This window comes from Microcaecilia unicolor, chromosome 1, assembly GCF_901765095.1.
Source record: "Microcaecilia unicolor chromosome 1, aMicUni1.1, whole genome shotgun sequence".
NCBI lineage: Eukaryota > Metazoa > Chordata > Amphibia > Gymnophiona > Siphonopidae > Microcaecilia > Microcaecilia unicolor.
In genome coordinates, this window is record NC_044031.1 from 422,395,150 (window position 1) to 422,416,086 (window position 20,937).

The 20,937-nt window shown below is 39.7% G+C and overlaps 1 protein-coding gene across 1 annotated transcript in view; it reads left to right on the forward strand.

The window, feature by feature from the left end:
* The window catches only part of LOC115456829 (1,25-dihydroxyvitamin D(3) 24-hydroxylase, mitochondrial-like), a 66,207-nt gene that overhangs the window by 33,523 nt on the left and 11,747 nt on the right, over positions 1 to 20,937 (forward strand). Inside the window, exons 4-7 of the mRNA XM_030186188.1 lie at positions 2,984 to 3,080; positions 4,057 to 4,148; positions 10,583 to 10,694; positions 19,722 to 19,867. Coding sequence (XP_030042048.1) covers positions 2,984 to 3,080; positions 4,057 to 4,148; positions 10,583 to 10,694; positions 19,722 to 19,867 — 447 coding nt within the window. The remainder of the gene's footprint in view (positions 1 to 2,983; positions 3,081 to 4,056; positions 4,149 to 10,582; positions 10,695 to 19,721; positions 19,868 to 20,937) is intronic.

Below are 20,937 nucleotides of genomic sequence, written 5' to 3' on the forward strand. Positions count from 1 at the left end.
TGAGCTTCTTATCTTTCCCCCTAAACCCACATCTCCTCTTCCCCCATTCTCTATCTCTGTGGATAACACACTCATCCTCCCTGTCTCATCAGCTCGCAACCTTGGGGTCATCTTTGACTCTTCTCTCTCCTTCTCTGCACATATTCAACAGATTGGTAAAACCTGTCATTTCTTTCTCTATAATATTACCAAAAGTTGTCCTTTCGTTTCTGAGCACACTACCAGGACCCTTCTCCACACTCTTATCATCTCTCACTTAGCCTATTGCAACTTGCTTCTCACAGGTCTCCCACTAAATCATCTCTCTCCCCTTCAATCTGTTCAAAATTCTGCTGTTTGACTTATATTCCGCCACTGTCACTATGCTCATATTAGCCCTCTCCTCAAGTCACTTCATTGGCTCCTTATCCGTTTCTGCATACAGTTCAAACTCCTCTTATTGACTTACAAGTGCATTTACTTTGCAGCTTCTCAGTACCTCTCCACTCTTATTTCTCCCTACACTACTCTCTGGGAACTCCGTTCACTGGGTAAATAGTAACACAGTAGATGACGGCAGAAAAAGACCTGCACGGTCCATCTAGTCTGCCCAACAAGACAACTCATGTGTGCTACTTTTGTGTATACCCTACTTTGATTTGTACCTGTGCTCTTCAGGGCACAGACCATATAAGTCTGCCCAGCACTATCCCCGCCTCCCACCACCGGCTCTGGCACAGACCGTATAAGTCTGCCCAGTGCTATCCCTGCCTCCCAACCTCCAGTCCTGCCTCCCACCACTGGCTCTGGCACAGACCGTATAAGTCTGTCCCGCACTATCCCCGCCTCCCAACCTCCAGCCCCGCCTCCCATTACCGGCTCTGCTATCCAATCTCGGTTAAGCTCTTATCTGTACCCTTCTCTTTCACTGCTAACTCCAGACTCCGTCCCTTTTATCTTGCTGCACCATATGCTTGAAATAGATTTCCTGAGCTGGTGTGTCAAGCTCCATCTCTAGCCATCTTAAAATCTAGGCTAAAAGTCCACCTTTTTGATGCTGTTGTTAACTCCTACCCTTACTCACTTCTTCAGTACCCAAGCTTTATCATTCCCACCTTAGTAATTCCCTTATCCCTTATTTGTCCTAGTTAGATTGTAAGCTCTGTTGAGCAGGTACTGTTTCTTTATGTCCACTGTACAGCGCTGCATATGTCTAGTAGCGCTATAGAAAGGATAAGTAGTAGTTGTGGTGATGGTGGTGGTGTTGGTCGTGGAGGTAGAGGTAGAGGGGGAAATGCTAGCCTTTATAATGGGGGAATTCTGCATGCAGAGATCACTTGTTGCAAAGGCATGTATGTACCAGCTGTATCCAGTGACTAATCAGTATTAAAAATGTTAGACAATAATTTTTATTTTAGTGGTATGGATGCAGTTTTTACAGAGTTCTAATGTAGTAAGCCCAGCTAATGGACAATTTTACAATAATACATGTTAAATTAAATAGTTAAGTATTTACAAATTTTTAATAAATTAGGTCCCTCTTTACTAAGCCACACTATGGATGCTCTAGCATTTTTAGCGCATGCTAAAAATTATCACATGCTAACAGTGTGGAGGGGCATAATCGAACGGGGGTGCCCATCTATAAGAGCGCCCACCTCTAAGGACGGCCCCGGAAAGAAGCGTACATGACCCTATTATTGAAACAAGATGGGCAGCCATCTTTCGTTTCGATAATACGGTAGGGACGGCTAAATCTCAACATTTGGGTCGACTTTAGAAATGGCCTCCCTTAGAGATGGCCGACCTCAATTTTCACATATAATGGAAACTAAGGGCACCCATCTCAAAACCGGCCAAATCCAAGCCATTTGGACATGGGAGGAGCCAGCATTTGTAGTGCACTGCTCCCCTCTCACATGCCAGGACACCAACCGGGCACCCTAGGGGGCACTGCAGTGGACTTCACAAATTGCTCCCAGGTACATAGCTCCCTTACATTGGGTGCTGAGCCCCCCCAAAAAAAACCCCACTACCCACAACTGTACAACACTACCATAGCCCTTAAAGGGTAACGGGGTCACCTAGATGTGGGTACAGTGGGTTTCAGGTGGATTTTGGAGGGTTCCCATTTACCACCACAAGTGTAACAGGTACAGGGGGATGGGCCTGGGTCCGCCTGCCTGAAGTGCACTGCAGTACCCACTAAAAACTGCTCCAGGGACCTGCATACTGCTGTGATGGAGCTGGGTATGACATTTGAGGCTGGCATAGAGGCTGGAAAAAATGTTTTTTAATTTGCTTTTTTGGGCGGGAGGGGGTTGGTGACCACTGGGGGAGTAAGGGGAGGTGATCCCCGATTCCCTCCGGTGGTCATCTGGTCAGTTCAGGCACCTTTTCGAGGCTTGGTCGTGAACAAAAAGGGACCAGGTAAAGTTGGCCACATGCTCATCAGGGACGCCCTTCTTTTTTCCATTATTGGCAGAGGATGCCCATCTCTTAACCACACCCCCACCTCACCTTCAGTACACTGCCAACACGCCCCCTTGAACTTTGGTCATCCCTGCAATGGAAAGCAGTTGAGGATGCCCAAAATCGGCTTTCGATTATGCTGATTTGGGTGCCCTTAGGAGAAGGATGCCCATCACCCGATTTGTGTCGGAAGATGGGCACCCTTCTCCTTCGAAAATAAGCAGGATAAACTAAATAATTGAACAGGATACTCATGCTCAAATTTATGTCACTGTAGTAAAGTAATTGGTGTTAAAGGACAGAAAAAGTTAATTTTAATGGCAAATATATGACAATTGAAGCATTAACAAAAGCAATTCTAAAAGGTCGAATAAGCTGTACAGTAGTCTAACATAAGATTTTCCTTAGATGTCTCTTGTTTTTGACCACCATGACAAAAAATAGCATTTTACAACATAGATTTTAGTGATTGACTAAAAATGTTAAGAATCACTGTAATATAGTAACACTTTTGTATTTGTGATTTGTTTAGGTCATGCAAGATTTTGTCACACGCATCAATAATATCTGTCATGAGAAAGGCTGTGTCGATGACTTATACTTTGAATTAAATAAATGGTCATATGAAAGTAAGTTTACTAGAATGAAATCTTTGCTGCTTTATTCAATATTGGTTGATATTCAGATGTACTTATCAGGAAGGTATGACTCCTACCTGGATAAGTGCTGCTCACGAGGGCCAGATAATACTGTTGAAAACCTTTACTGACCACCCTGTCACCATACGATAGTGTAGCAATGATCCAAAGGCAAAGCCAAGGAAGAGCAAAAAGTTTTATAGGTACTACCAATACTCAGAACTGATACTTGGATAGCTATCTGGGGTGTCTTTTACTAAGCTGCAGTAAAAGGGGGCATGCGTTAGCATCAGCATGTGTTTTTGATATGCGCTGAGGCCCCCTTTTACTGCAGTGGGTAAAGGGTTGCCTTTTTTCTGGTAAGGAAATGGCCATAGTGAACAACTTGTCATGCGGCCATTTCGGGGGTGGGGGAGCACTTACGTCCACCCTTTGAGGTGGCGGTAAGGGCTCCTGCGCTAACCTGGCAGTAAATCGGTCAAGGCACAACGCTGCCTGATTACCGCCGGGTAAGCACCAGCACTACAAAAATAGAATTTTTCCATAGTGTCAGAACTGGCACACGCTGGGGGTGGGAACTACTGCTGGACTCCTGTAGTTCTGGATTGGCACTCGGAAAGCCTGTTGCCACACACCAACCATGTAGTAAAAGGGCCCCTGGATTAATTTAGACAACAAAGTAGTTGTCCTGGTTTATTCAAATAGTTATCTGGGTAATGGTGCTGAATATCAGTGGTACCTGCGGAGATTTCACCAGTAGTAGTAGTAGTAGTCGCCTTATACATGATATTCAGTACAATGCCACGTATAAATTTAAATGCCACGGCCAACATTTTAAGTCAATGTTTGAAAATTGGGGGGGGGGGGGGGTATAACTTTAGATCAGTTTAATAGCCCACTGCACCAAAATAAGCATGAGTAGATTTTAATTCCTCATTAATTTGTTCTCATTTTTTATGTTTACTAGCAATATGCTTCATTCTTTATAATAGAAGATGTGGTTTGTTGCAAGAAGCCTGTGGAGAAGATGATCTGAAGTTTATAAAGTCTGTCAAGGAGGTATAAAACTCATTTTAATACTAGTAACCAGGGATAATATAACACGACTACACATATAAAATCCTGATAAAAGAATATGTCATTTGTTTATCAGAATAAAAGTTAGATAAGTACAGTAAGAAGGATTCCTAACACCATCTAATTACTGTATTTTTATCATCACAGACCAATGTTTATCTAATTTGTTCCTAACAATGACAGATTGCATCACCTCTCAAGATAAAACATGCCTTTAAAAAAAAACTAATGAAAAAAAAAAGTTAGAAGTATGTGCCCGGATAAATCATGCTGAAACCTCAAGAGGGGATATTCAGCAACACTTAACTGAGCAGTGCTGTTGAAAATCCCCTCTGACCACCACAGTACTGTCCAAGCAGAGCCAGGGTGTTCTGGGGCAGAGTTAGGGTAGTCCCAGAAGCTATTCACATATCTAACCAGGCAGGTAGGATCGCTTAAATAGCAGTCTTAACTTTGCCCAGTTAGCTATGCAGGTATGACACTGAATATCAGTCATACCCGCATAAATTCTGAATATTGCCAATGACCCAAATATTCAGTGCAGGTGCCTGAACATGGCTCGCATTGAATATCCAGGTCTAACTTAGCCGGCAGCCATCAGCATTTTAAAAAAAGCATTCATCACTGCAGGCTAAATATCGACCCCTATCCGCTGGATTCTATATATCGCGCCTACCATTCTGTTTTGAAATTCAATCATATTCTATAACAACTCACATAACTTAATTGGCTTAACAAGCCAATCAGTGTTTTTAACAGCACTTAACAAGCAATAATGAGCACTAATTGACAATAATTAGAATTTACGTGCATAACTTGTTAGGCATATTCTGTAACACACAGCACTAAATTCTAATGTGCGGAGCCAAAAAGGGGCATGGTTATGGGTGGGGAAATAGGCATAATTTACACAAAATTTACACACACTGTTATAGAATATGCTCCTCTGTGCTTAAATCTATGTGTCGGTATTTATGCCATGTTTCTCTTGGTGTAAATGGATGTGTGTCTAGGTGTTGGGATGTCAACTAAGTATATTCTATATACCACACCTCTAGGCACTGCTTATAGAGTACACATAGGCGGAAATTTATTCTGCACAGATTTTTCAGGTGCTATATATAGAATCTAGCCCTATATGCATGGACCAATATTAAAAACAAGCTACATGCTCACTGATTATCATAGGACTTTCTCATCTGTGGATTTCTGGCAGGTATATGGATAGCATCAAGCTGAAAAAGAATCTGGACATCTCAATAATATCCATAATGGAGGGTGGATCAAAACTAGGCTGCAAAATTATTTGCATAGCAGTGTTTAAGTTATGATTACCCTCACTGCTGAATAGAGACCCCATAAAGCTAATAAAAGAACCAACTGAATGTAAATGTTAAACAATATATACAGTAACATAAAAAAAACTTAACTAAAGTTTGAGAGCAATGGTCTTCTTATTCTCTATTCCTCCTACCCATTGTCTCATTGCTCTTTCTAGAGGAGCAGCATGTCGTGTTAGATTCCGAGAGGTAAAAACACATGGAGCATGGGAGCAGAAAAAGGCTATCCAGCTGATACAGTCTACCCATCCATATCAACTGTTCAACTCTATAATCCCTTCCCTTAACTCAAAAATGTCCTCATCACAAAAGTCAGACTGACTGTTTGCTCAGTTAGTTTCATGTAGTATGTGTTGTCTGAGAGCTGTCTGTGTCCATCTTCGATGTATTTTTGTGTGTCCATAATCACCATAGAGCCCCTTATGAGCCAACTGAAGGAAGACCTGCAAAATATTCAAGTAAAAAACAACACATTGTTATCCGTAAAAAAAATAAAGCTGTCTTCTCTCCTGCAGAACCACAGAAAGAAAAACATCTCAGAGCACAGGCAATGTTGCAAAACCAGCAACCCCAAACTTTCTAATCCATCTGAGGTATGTGAGGATCAGAGCCCAAACAAATCATGAGATCAGAAAATCCAGCAGATACCCTATAGGCAAATTCCCAGTGACCACACTATTGGAAATGCAAATCAAATGGGGATAGTAAACCTCTTGAACTATCAATTATCACAGCATGAGATCTCTGTACTCTGCAAAGGACTTTCATTTTGTCCATCCAGCAAGCTGGATGAAATTCAACTATACTCAGATCTGGAAGAATTTTTTTAGAAAACTCTGCTTGTAGATACATTTCCACAAAAAAGAGACTCCCAACAGACTTAAATGCAATTTTAAACAAAAGAACACATATTTCACCCCACATGATGGACAATAAATTAGACAACTACATAGAAAGTTTCAGGAATACGGTAAAATCACAACTTTCCAGCAAACAAAAGAAAATTCTATACAACCTTTATCCACCAGAAAGAGCAGCTATAAAAACCCTACAAAACAACCAACACATTGTCATCAAACCTGCACACAAAGGCGGCTCTGTGGTGATTACGGACACACAAAAATACATTGCAGAAGGACACAGACAGCTTTCAGACAACACAAACTACAGGAAATTAACCCACAAAACAGCTGAAAATTCTTAGCAAAACACTTCCAAAAGAAGTACAGCCATATCTAAAGAAACTCATACCAAACCATCCATCTGTGGGCACATTCTACATGCTACCCAAAATCCACAAACCTGGAAACCCTGGCAGACCAATTATATCTGGTATTGGCACACTTACAGAGGAAATACCTACACTTATAGAGAGGATTCTTAAACCTTTCGTGCACAAGACACAGAGCTTCATACGCTACAGACATTGTGAACAAATTTAAAAATATCAAGCAGTTACCACCAGGTGCCCTTCTGGTCACAATGGATGTAGAAATGCTATACAGTAACATTACCCATGCAGGCAGCATAGCTGCATTCAAGAAACTCCTAAAAACATCCACCCTAGACCACCAATACTCACCGGAAACCATTACAAAATTAATCAAATGTACTTTAACTCACAACTATTTCCGCTTTAACAATGATATCTATCTGTAAATCATGGATACTGAGATGGGCATCAGGACAGCATCCCAATATGCTAACCTTTGAATACGTCAGACTAAACCCATAAAATACTATTAATATATTGATGAAATTGTTATAATTTGGAAGAAACTCAAAAAAAATTGTACTGTCCCTTCAATACATACAATCCTACAATCAAATTCAAAATTGACTATTTCCCATATATAATCATTTTTTTGGACACCACAGTTTCCATCAGCAATGGCTATATAGAAACATCTATACACAGGAAACCTACAGACAAATGCAGTTACCTCCAAAACTACTTTCACCCACATACAAAAAAATCCATTATACATAGCCAAGCCACAAGATGTCACCGTATCTGCTCTGACCCAGGGAACAGAGATAAACACCTCAAAATCTTGACTAAATCTTTCAAACAAAAAGGCTACAAACACCAAAATAATCTCCAAGAATGTTGCCTCCTCTCTTTAAATACCCAGGGAAAATCTATTACAGTACAAGGAAAAGAAAGCCACAGACAGAATTCCCCTTGTAGTGACATACAACCTAGAAAAATTGAGAAAAATCATAAAAGATCTACAGCCACAAGTCCAGGAGGATGAACTACTGAAAGAGATATTCCCTTCCCCACCAGTGCTAGCCTTCTGACAGCCACCCAACTTAAAACACAAATTAATGAAAAGCAAGTTCCCAATAGAAACTCAAAAAGAAGAAAATGACACACATCCTTGCAATATAGCCCGTTGCAGACTGTGCCATCACATTTCACAGAAGCCCACAGTCATTCACAAAGGACAATATTTAACATAAAAGAATCCTTCACATGCTCATCTTCTAATGTGGTATATATCATTCAATGTAAAACGTGTGAAGAAGGGTGCTATATTGGTGAAACAAGCCAGATGCTAAAGATGAGATTTAATTTACATAGATATCATATAAAAAATGCCAGTGCCAACCAGGATGTCACCTCTGTGGGACAACACTTTACAAAACCAGAACACTATATCAATGCCTTTATGCTGACAATACTAAAATGAAACTTTAAGACAATCCAGGAACATAAGACCTTTTTAAGTCAGAATGATTAAATATTTTGACACCCACCATACAGGACTTAACAAAGATCTGGGTTTTCTAGCCCATAAAATTCTACTGCTTTGTCATCCTCTCTTCCTGTCTCTCATCCACCCAGCTCCCATGTTTCACACCTTACCCACCCACCCTCTTCCTGTGAAGACTGTCATTTGAATGCTTTGATGTATCATCTGTATATATTGCTATTTATCAACATTTGCTTATTTCTGATCTGAAGAAGAAGGATTACCTTCAAAAGCTAATCAAATGTGTATTATGTTAGTCCACTAAAAAGGGTATCATCTTATTTTCTTTTCTATGTTTTGTTTTATTTCTATTTAAAACACAGAAAAAAGAGTGAGATAAAGTAAATCAAAAGTTCTATATAATTAAGCCTCATAAGAACATAAGAGTAGCCATACTGGGTCAGACCAATGGTTCATCTAGCCCAATATCCTGTTTCCAACAGTGGCCAAGCCTGGTCACAAGTACCTGGCAGAAGTCCAAATCATGGCAACATTCCATGCTAGAAATCCCAAGGTAAGCAGTTGCTTCCCCAATGTCTGTCTCAATAGCAGACTATGAACCTTTCCTCCAGGAACTTGTCCAAACCTTTTTTAAACCCAGATATGCAAACCACTGTTATCATATCCTCCAGCAAAAAGTTACAGAGCTTAACTGTTCATTGAGTGGAAAAATATCCCCTCCTATTTGTTTTAAAAGTATTTCCATGTAACTTCCTTGGGTGTCCCCCCTAGTCTTTGTATTTTGTAATGAGTAAAATATTGACTTACTTCTACTCATTGTACACCACTCAGGATTTTGTACACCTCAATTATATCTCCCCTCATCCATGTCTTTTCCAAGCTGAAGAGCCCTAACTTCTTTAGTCTTTCCTCATCCAAGAGGAGGTCCATCCCATTTATCATTTTTGTCGCTTTTCTTTGAACCTATTCTAATTCTGCTATATCTTTTTGAGATACGGCGACCAGAACTGAATGCAATACTCAAGGTGCTGTCACAACATGGAGCAATACAGGGGCATTATAGTATTTTTTGGTGTTATTCACCATCCCTTTGCTAATAAATCCTAGCATCCTTTTTGCTTTTTTGTCCACCGCCACACACTGAACAGATTTCAGTGTATTATCTACAACAACACCTAGATCTTTTTCTTGAGCTCTGACCCCCAAGGTGGACCCTAGCATCACATAACTATGATTTGGATTTTCTTTCCTTGCATTTTTCCATATTAAATTTGGATGCCCAGCCTTCCAATTTCCTAAGGTCTTCCTGCAATGTTTCACAGTCCAAACCAAAACCCTCAGGAATATTCTTTCTCATCTACAGTCCTTAGGAAGCTTACCTTCATGCAATTAAGGATAATTTTCCTTTTCCTATGAGAAATTTATCTGAATATCTGTTCAGGTTTTGACAGTCCCTCAGTGTATGAGAAAAAACTGGCTGGATTGCAAATGGTTCTATCCTAGCCTTTAGTTGCCTCTCCCCTAAAATAGCATAAAACCCTCAGAAAACAAATGTTACTATCTTCCACCTCCATGGCTGTTTCACACAGAAAAAAAATAAAAATAAAAAGATAGATTCATCTGATTTCACTTCATTGGGTAAGAGTGTTTATTTAGCATTGTGCCATTGTCCCAATTCCTTCCCATTTCTCCTTTCCTTGTGCTGTACATCTTTTTAGTGATGTTCAAGGTATTTTGGAGGCTTGTTTCAGTGGCAGACCAGCCGTGGCTTTGGGTGGAGGAGAGTGACATATAAAGGCTGTCAGTGCTTGTGGCAGAAGAAGGTTTAGTTTAAATAGGATGTGGCAGCAGAAAATGGTGGGGAATGAAGGTTCAGGAGAGACTTGATATATGTTTTGTGCACTTGTGTACGGCACTGCCATGAGTTTAGACATGAACCTATAACACCATGGGTTGGGCATGCGTTCTGATGTTATGGGAAGGTCTCAGATTGGCTCATGAATAACTAGTTTGCTACTGACTAGTTGGAGAGGAGTGGGAGAAGAGACTTTACTGTTGGGGTAATTTAATTACATTGTTCTTGTTACTTGTGGTGCTATTTAATAAAGTTTCAGCCAATGTCTTGCCAATAAAAATTTTTAGTTCGCAGTATTTTATTGAGGGTGTTTGGAGGCTGATCTGGTGAGGTGGTGGTGCGAGTGCAAATGCTATGTTTGTTTTCTTCGTAACACATTTTCGTATTTTGCTTTGAAAAGCTTTAAAAAATATATAAATTGGTATACAAAAGAGATGAATCAAGTACTGCATGTTTTATCAAGCATCATTGACAATGGAAACGTATCCTTTTTTTAATCAGATGATGAAATATTTAGGCCCCTTGATGGTGACCTCTGTCAATCTCCACAGAAAATTGAATACACCACAATGGCAGAAACATACTCAAGCATGGGATGACATATTCACTACAGGTACTATAAAATGTATATACTGGTATTAGGGCCCGCTGAAGTTGAGGTTTCTCAGAATTGACGCAGACCATGTGACCCTGAGGCAGGCAACGAAACGCTGGCCACCGTTGGTCATGGTCATATACAGCGTCCTGGGAATCCAGTTGGAATTAAAGCTAAGTGCTATGTATAATAAATTTTCTAAGTAGAGAAAAATAATAAGATAAGAATTTGTAGAGGTGGTTGCCGATGATGAAGCAGCCCAGCCCCTGTGAGCTTTCAAATTGTGTAGCCGGGGGCTTCGTGAGGCGTCACCTCTTATACTTATAAATTGAAATACGGTCAGTTGAAACGTCAGTTGATTTTTGACTGTTCCTTTCCATCAATTTATGTTGTTGTTATACTGGTATTAGTTCTTGGACAAATACTTTTTAAATAGGGAAGGGTAAATAGAAAACAATATTTTTATAACAGGTGGTTAAGCTGTAAAGAATGAAAAGTAACTTTTCTAAAGTCATATATTGCTTCAGTAGTAGATTTGGGATTAAGACATAAAATATATAACTCTTAGAAGGTTATTTTGGAAATTATTCATAATTTCCATGTTAAAATTCCAGCATTTACATATGGAAATGACATCCACATGTAAATGGCGATTTTAAAAGGGCTCAATTTATACATGGATTTCTATAACATATAAGAAATTACAAGGGGATGTAGTTTATTTGTGGCCTGGGTGGGTCAGAAATCTACTCATATATTTCCTATTACATTAGGCACTTGTTTAACCTAATATTTTCATATGGTGATTTACTGCTGCTCTCTGGTAGGTACCGTTTTTTTTTAAAAAGTACCTCTTTCATCCAGTCCTTTACAGGCGGGATTAAGGGAGTTATCCTGTTTGACCCCCCCATTGTTCATTCTTCCCCCCTCCAAATTGACAATGAATAGAGTGTGGCCTCTATGTTTAATTAGCAGCATTCATATATGTACATTTTCAAAATAGTCAACACACATGCACATGCCGAAATGTGTACATGTAAATTACAAAATATGTAATTTACATGTGTATGCTGCCAGTTTTATCCATTGATTTTTCCCATTTGTACTTATGTAAAATGTCTGCCCCGTTCCCCTGGATTCTATAAAGGTCACTCAAATTTGGGTGCAGATCCCAGATCCACATGCAAATTTAATTAATTAGCCAAGACACCTGAGCACATCCTGTGGTATTCCATTTTTAGCTGTATTAGGCACTTGTTTATTTAATTATTTATTTATTGATTATTACATTTGTACCCCGCACTTTCCCACTCAAAGAAGGTTCAATACGGCTTACATAATAATAAGGATTACAGAGTCTTGATAGAGAAAATATAGGTTAATCATATTAGAATAATAGAAGAGATAGGTAGGTAGAGATGGGGAAGGGTGACGGGATTAGGAGAGGTATGAGCAAGGGGTAGATGAGCATTGGAGGAGGGGTAGAGGAGGCGGGAGGGGGAATGGGACATGGGAAAGGCATAGGGAAGTTTGGTGGCAGATGTAGTCTGAGTCATTGTCGTTGTCTTCTGGATATGTGTTGGGTAGATGGGCTCAAAGGATTAGATTGGGTCATTTGGGTAGGCTTGCTTGTTAGCACCTAATGCAGCTTATTAAAAGGGTCCCTTTGAGAGTTAGGAATTAAAACACAAAATTGTCTCTGTTTTTACCAGACACTTAAATTATTGTGCTTAAAATCTGAGAGGTTATAGGGGATGGAGTTAGTAGCGAAAATTTAAACTTTTAGGGCAAGATGCACAAAAGTCCTCATTAGAGCCGTTCCATACCAAATTCCATAACGAATCGGTATGGAACGGCTATGCACGAAGGAAAGGGAATGCAAATGAGCTGCTCGTTGCAGCTCACTTGCATTCTCTAACCCTTCATTATAACCGTCGATAATCGGCCCGTAAAGCATGCACAGAGCAGCCAAGCGTTATGCTGGCTGCTCTGCGCATGCCAAAAACGTAAAAAAAACCAACAAAACACAAAAACAACCTCTCATTAGCTTTCCCGGAGTTTTCCAGCGTTAGGGCAAGCAGAAAACCTTAGTGCATCTCATTTCAATAGGGTTTCTACACAATTTGCTCATCTGCATTCTGTTTTCGTTTGCTGCTACCATCATCGGAAATTGGGCTTTAGTACATGCCAGGGTTAAAAACTTGTTTGTTAAAGGCTGGTTAAATGTTTGTTTTGTTTAGTGCATCTTGCCCTTAGTACTGATCTTCTGCCCTAAGAGCTTTACATAAGTAATTGAAAACAAGGTGCTCATTGTAAACATTCACGCATACTTTAGTACTTAAAAGCAATCTTTGCTCTTAAATATACTGACACTTGTCCTACGTATCCCTTATTTGTATTTCTTATTTTCTTTTAGTCAATCACCATTGTAATTAGTTTCCTTTTGTCACCAAGTATTGTTTTGTTTTTTCTCCCCCTTTTCTTTCTGATGTTCCTACCCTTTTCGTCGTCTTCTTCTTCTTTTTTTTTTCCTGAAAAAACTTAGGGATCCTTTTGCTACACTACTTACCACAGCAAGAAATAGCTTACTGTGTGGTACGCTGAGGCATCCAGTGGTAATTTTTAGATGTGCACATGCTATTCACAAGCTAAAAAATAATATATTTTTTTAGCACTGGGGGCTGTTCTGGGAGCACAGACTAGGCACATGCTGTCCTAGTTGGTTAGCGTAGCTACACTGTTGCATGCTAGCTGATTGGCACATGCTTAGCACGTGAGCCTTTACTACCTACATAATAGGATGGTGGATGGGGTTTACACACTAATAAACATGTGCTAATGGGAAAATTAGTGCATGGCCATGGCCATTAATACAGAAAATAGAAAAATCAACCATTTAAAAAATGGCCTTAGCATGCTTCAATGACCCATGTAAGGATGTGCTATGGCCAATTTTTACCGCAGTTTGGTAAAAGGGTCCCTAGGATTTTTACTAGATTTTCAAATGTATCAAATAAAATTGAACTTTTAATCTATGTTTTAAAGTGTTGTCTGAAATCCTATAGTTACAGTTATAGCTAGTTCACTTATAGACCGCCGTTTCCCATAAATATAGTTCACAGCAGATTATAGCAAGATTCTAGAACACAATAGTCACTTCACTGGCTCCCTATCCATTTCCGCATACAGTTCAAACTCCTCTTATTGACTTACAAGTGCATTCCCTCTGCAGCTCCTCAGTACCTCTCCACTCTCATCTTTTCCTACACTGCTCCCTGGGAACTCTGTTCACTGGGTAAATCTCTCTTATCTGCACCCTTCTCCTCCATTGCTAACTCCAGACTCTGTTCCTTTTACCTTGCTGCACCATATGCCTGGAACAGACTTCCTGAGCCTATACATCAAGCTCCATCTCTGGCCGTCTTCAAATCTAGGCTAAAAGCCCACCTTTTAGATACTGCTTTTTAACTCCTAACCCTTACTCACTTGTTCAGTACCCTTATTTTATCACCCCCCTCCCCACCTTAGTAATTCCCTTATCTCTTATTTGTCCTGTTTGTCTGTCCTAATTAGATTGTAAGCTCTGTCAAGCAGGGACTGTCTCCATGTTCAAGTGTACAGTACTGTGTACGTCTAGTAGCGCTATAGAAATGATAAGTAGTAGTAGGAACAGTGGCACAGTAGTAGGAACTTACATAGTATAGATGTAAAATAATCCTTAAATCCTGAAGCAGTATAACATAATAATAATAATAATAATAATAATAATAAAGAAATACAGAAAGCAACTATATTTCAAATTATTTCTTTGTCACATAGATCTAAAACAATAGTGTCTTCAGATCTTTCTTAAATATGGTATAGTTGGTAATATTTTTAAGATTATCTGGTAAAAAGTTCTAAAATGTTGCAGCTTCAAAAGCAAACAATTAAAAAGCTTCTTTGAGGTAATGCCTTTTGGAGTCGGGAGATCAAATAATGATAATTTCTGCAAATTATATAGATAGTTTGTTAATGTATAATGTACAAGATTGATCATGTATAATGGAACTTGTCTAAATGTAATTTTCCATAACAAACAATCCAGCCAAACAAAATATCCTCGCCTCAACAGTCAACCAATGAACCCTAATAAAGTAAGAAGTAATTCTATCTGTTTTATGTAGAGAGAATGTTAGGCGTAAAGCAACATTTTGAACTGTTTGAATTTTTCTTATTAGATGTTTTGGTAAACCCAAGTAGTATTACAATAGTCGAGTTTACTAAATATTAGGGCCTGTACCACTAATTGATACAAATCTACTGTTAGGTATTTACAAATTGCTTTTAGTTTTCTCATTGTATAGAACACAGTCTCTTTACTATGGAATTTATTGGGTGCACCATGGATAATTTATTATCCAGTATAATACCCAACATTTTTAAGGGTTTATCAAGCACAAAATGATTCCCATCAATCAACAGATTTGATCTTAGCTCTTTGTTCTGTTGTGCCCCTACTAATAGGAATTTAGTTTATTTCTTTATTCAGTTTCAGATGATGAGACAATATCCAACTAGCAATAATATGAAAACATGAGACAGTGGGGCTCATTTTCAAAGCACTTAGACTTACATAGTTCCATAGGTGTATAACCCTTGTTTTCCAGAATATGGCCTAAGGATGACATAAGAACATTGAACAAGACTAGTGTCAGTGTTGAACCCTGAGGCACTCCTGAGGGTGGAGACCAGTTTTCAGATATTTCTCCTTGAAATCTTAAACAATAAGACCAATGGGTTAAAAATTCCTGAAACCAAGATAAGACATTATTTGATACATCATATTTATCAAGAATTTCCAGTAATATCCTGTGATCCACCAGATCAAAAGCACCGGATAGATCCAGTTGCATAAGAAGGACATCTTGACCTTTTCATAGATATTTCCTCATGTGATCTAATAATGTGATTCAGAGGGTCTCAGTGCTGTAATCAGCATGAAAGCCTGTTTGTGAGGTGTGTAATAAATGAAACTTATCCAAGTGAGATGTCAACTGTTTTATTACCAAGGCTTCCATTATCTTTACAAAGTAGGGAATAGATGCCACTGGCCTATAATTAGCTTTATCTCCCTTTGAAACTGCTGAAACTAGTCACATTTTTGTCTAAATTTGATGCATAATTCACTGAAAGAAACACTCATTTGTCAGTGTTGTTTTGTCTGTCCTAATGATTTAAAACAATCTTTCTATGGTAATTGGTTCTCTCTCCATTTTATCGGGATCATCACACTCACAGAAGAGTGCCTGTTGCTCACATGTTACACTGTTTTCCAAGATGTTCTTTATTTTAAGCTTATGTAAAAACCTATTGGGCTCATTTTCGAAAGAGAAGGATGCCCATCTTTCAACATAAATCGGAAGATAGGCGTCCTTCTCACAGGGTCGTCCAAATCGGTATAATCGAAAGCCGATTTTGGATGTCCCCAACTGCACTCCATCGCAGGGATGGCCAAAGTTCAAGGGGGCGTATCAGAGGTATAGTGAAGGCGGGACTTGGGCGTGCCTAACACTATGATGTCTTAGACCCATAATCGAAAGAAATAAGGACATCCCTGATGAACACTTGGATGACTTTACCTGGTCCTGTTTTTCTTACGACCATGGCACAAAAAGGTGCCCAAACTGACCAGATGACCACCGAAGAGAATCGGGGATGACCTCCCCTTACTCCCCCAGTGGTCACTAACCCCCTCCCACCCTCAAAAAACATCTTTAAAAATAATGATTGCCAGCCTCTATGCCAGCCTCAGATGTCCATCACAGCAGTATGTATACAGGTACCTGGAACAGTTTTAGTGGGTGCAGTGCACTTCATGCAGGCAGACCCAGGCCCTTCTCCCCCTACCTGTTATGTTTGTGGAGGAAACAGCGAGCCCTCCAAAACCCACCACAAACCCACTGTACCCACATCTAGGTGCTCCCCTTCACCCATAAGGGCTATGGTAATGGTGTATAGTTGTGGGTAGAGGGTTTTGGGGGGGCTCAGCACACAAGGTAAGGGAGCTATGTACCTGGGAGCAATTTATGAAGTCCACTGCAATGCCCCCTAGGGTGCCCAGTTGGTGTCCTGGCATGTCAGGGGGACTAGTGCACTACAAATGCTGGCTCCTCCCACGACCAAATGGCTTGCATTTGGTCGTTTCTGAGATGGACATTTTTAGTTTCGATTATCGCCTAAAATCAGAAACGACCAAGTCTAGGGACGACCATCTCTAAGGATGACCACATTTCAGGACTTGGACGTCCCTGACCATATTATCAAAACGAAAGATGGACGTCCATCTTGTTTTGAAAATACGGGTTTCCCCACCCCTGGATGGGGACGTTTTGCGAGGACATCCTCATCAAAACTTGGATGTCCCTTTCGATGATGCCCCCTCCACATAAATGATCTTACTAGTGTATTTCCTCTATCAAGTAATGAATGAGTAAAGCAGATGTTGATAAACAATGATGCTAATTACACTAGCTAGGGTGATCATTTAGTATAATTTATTAGGGGAACTACCTACCTACAACTCCATCATTCTATGAGGTTATGAACTGATATCCTAAATAATTTTTCTCCCAGATATTGGGAACAGAGACTGGATTAAAAGAATTACAATGATGTGAAGCCTAAACTTTTTTGTTTGTTTAGTTTCATTTATTGTTTATGGGAATTTTTTATTTCTTTGTTTGTTTGTTTGTTTTATTTCAGGAGAATATCACTAGGGGACCCTTTTACTAAGGCGCGTAAGAGCCTACGTGCATGCAGCATTCGTCAAATCAGCATTACCGCCCGGCTAGCATGTGCGCTTGGCGGTAATTCCGAGTTTGATGCATGCCAAAAACCCACTGTAGAAAATAATTTTCTATTTTCTACCTTGGGGGCTTTCCCAGCAGTAATCGTCAGTTGGCTTGAGCTGGACGTTTATCGTATAGGTAACACATGAGACCTTACTGCTAAGTCTATGGGTCGTGTTAAGGGCTCAGGCAGTAAATCGATGCATGCAGGTTTTCATTTTGCCGCAGTACATTTCCCAGCCCCCTAAAAAAGCCTTTTTCCAGACACGATGGAGAAATGGTCCAGCGCACATCCAATACATGTGCCCACACCTGCGGTGTAGCCAGACCTCGGTGGGAGGGGGGTCCAGAGCCCGAGGTGGGGGGGGCACAGTTTAGCCTGCCTCTCCCAGTTGCTGACCCCCCAACCACTTTCGTACCCCCCTGCTGCCGACGACCCCCTGCCACTTTCGACCACCCCTCCCACCACCGACCCTCTCCCATCGCCGCCCATACTACCACAGGCCACTTTTTGGTGTGCCTTTGTAAAAGGGCTCCTGGTAGTGCACACTCTACCAGTGGCATAGACCATGTGGCCTTCATTCATGCCATCTATGTCTAAGGCTTATTATGGCCAAGATCTGTTAAATATATTAGGGAGTAGTAATGGGGTGGAGTGGGAGGATAAATAATTTTGAGTTTATTAGTTTGGCTACAGTATTGAAGATCTCTGTAGAAGAGTCCATTAGAATGGAAATCCTGGTGGCTTCTTCTGCACTGATCTTAGTTAAAGATATGATTTTGAGGTTTTTGTTTTGTTGTGTTTTTTTTTAGTGCTTAGTCTGCTTTGTTTCATGGCAGTGGTGTAGCCCACCCACTTCGGGTTCAGGCCCACCCACTAGCAGCCCATGTATGATGTGGCTGGCAGGGATCCCCAAACCTCACCAGTCAAAAACTCCCAACAACTGTCGCTCCTGCATACCATGTAAATAGCAGATCCTTACATGCAGCAAGCAGCGACTGATACATACTGCTCACACCAGTCCCATAGCCTTCCCTCATGTATTCCTGCCTATACAGAAACAGGAAGTTGCATCAGAGGGAAGGCTGTGGGGCCAGCATGAGCAGTGAGTATTAGTTGCTGCTTGCTGCCGGTGAAAATCTGCTATTTAAAAGGTATGTGTGTGTGTGGGGGGGGGGGGGGGGGGGGATGTTTGAGAGACCACATGGTATGCAGGCAAGAAAGAAAGGGAGAGACCAAATCACTTTTGGGACAAGGCAGAGTGTTTCTGCCCACCCATCTCGGGCCCAGGCACACCCAAAATTGGGTGTCTGGCTATACCCCTGTTTCATGGTCATAGAATTAAAGTTCCTTATATTTCCTTTAAAACACAAACAGCAAGAAGTAAATTTATACAATTGCACTTGAGGATGGGATTTTTCCTTAAATATTCTAGGAAGTGTTTCACTTTAAGGAATGTGAATGTACATATTATTGAATCAGCTCATCTCCTTGGTCTAATTCAGGTCCATAAAGATCACCTCTAGTTTATTCTTTCTTTTTTTGTATTAAAATGCTGTAGTTTGATCTCCTGAGACAATAGGGGATGCAGTTCTGAAATTAAAAATATTATGGGGAAATCTGATTTACAATCTTGGCCTTGTTTGATTTATTTGCTGTTTTCTGTCCTAACCTTTCATTTGGAGACTCTTGCAATTGTACTGGAGTTTTGCATTTTATTCTATCTTATAGTATATATGTATTAGGGATGGAGAGCTAGAATTTTTAAATTTTGTGTCATTTCTCATGTTATTTCTGTGAATGTTTACTTCAGTCATTGTTGTTTGGTCATTTTGTCGTCATGGAAGCAAAGTTATTGCGTGCATGCTCTTTGGAAAGATTGTGTGCTCTTTCTATTGACAGCACACCCTTTTGGAAAGAGTACATTCTCTTTTCCTGATGGTTTGTGCATTCAGAATGGTTTGAATGGGCAGACTATTGAGAAAAGAGTGTATACTCTTTCAAAAGAGTGCATGCTATTATTGGCAAAAGAAAAAACACAAAGTATGTGTTTTTTCTGTTCATTTTCATTCCCATGTCATTGCAAATGATAGCCAGGCCCTAATATGGCTTATTCATTTTTGTTATTATCCTGTTTTAAAACTTAAGCTCATAATAGAGAAAGATTAAATATATTTTCTTTTTTTCTAAAAAGTAATTTCTTCTCTCTGACAGCAAAACGATTTATCCATGAAAGACTTGAAAATATTTCAAAGAGCCAAAAAGGAGATATACTAAGTAAAATTTCAGAACAGGGCCAACTAAGCAAAAAAGAGCTAAGTGCCATTTTTTCTGAACTTCAAATTGGTGGCATTGAAACGGTAAGATCACCTGAATTTCAAAGATACATGATTACACAGCACATTCATTAATGGGAAGAATATATTTGTAACAGGATTTTCATAAGCTTTATTTTTCCATGTTGTAATGTGATTTTTTTTTATATAACAAGCAGTTGTAAGGATGATTCTTATCTTGGTATCAGCTATCAATCTCACTTCACCTTATTACAAAAACCAACAAACCAGCTGATATTGATAATCCAGAAGATAGGCAGCTCCTTAGAGAAAGCCTTGGAAAGGAAGTCTTTCTATCATAGAATAAAAATCCAATTGCAGTCAGACTGATAACGTCGTCAATCAACTATATCTCATGAAGGAATGGCATTTCAAGCACTCAAAATATACTCCTACCCTAGCTGAAATAATATTTAATCACCCGACCTCATGTGCAACTTTCTTTAAATTAGAACCCTCATTTTCTAACTCCTCTTACTCTCTTATCTATCTATATGTTCCATTTTTGCTCATAACCTACGCTGCCTATTAAAATGTTTTATATTATGTTGACATTATAAGTAGTATACTATTGCTTTGTATTGTTATCGAAATATTTTTACTGCTATAAATTGTCTATTGTTTATGTTTGATTTATTCTTACTGTACACTGCCTGTTAATCTTTTTATTAAAGTACAAAAAGGAACAATATGCTATGCAACTATTGTGTATAAATTACAAATAGAAAACAATAATAACGAGCAGCTGTAATAACCCTCCCACCATCATCACCCTCTGTCCTTCCAACCACAACAATAGCTGAGTTCTACCACCCCAAGGAATCATAATACACCCTGTTAAAATGCCCAGGGGTACATAATACTACCCGTTCTGTATGCCCTAGAGGGGAGAAATATGCCCTATGAAGCACTGTTATGATTTTTTAATCTGTGGATGAATAAGAAGTCATCAACAATCTCAGGCTAGCTCTCTGACTTCCACAGTCCCTCCTGCAATAAAAGATATCTTCTTAGAAGATTTGCTGGTAACAGGATATACAGGATCCCCCATGCACATTTTGCTAGCTGTGGCCAGCATGTTTACTTTATTTTCC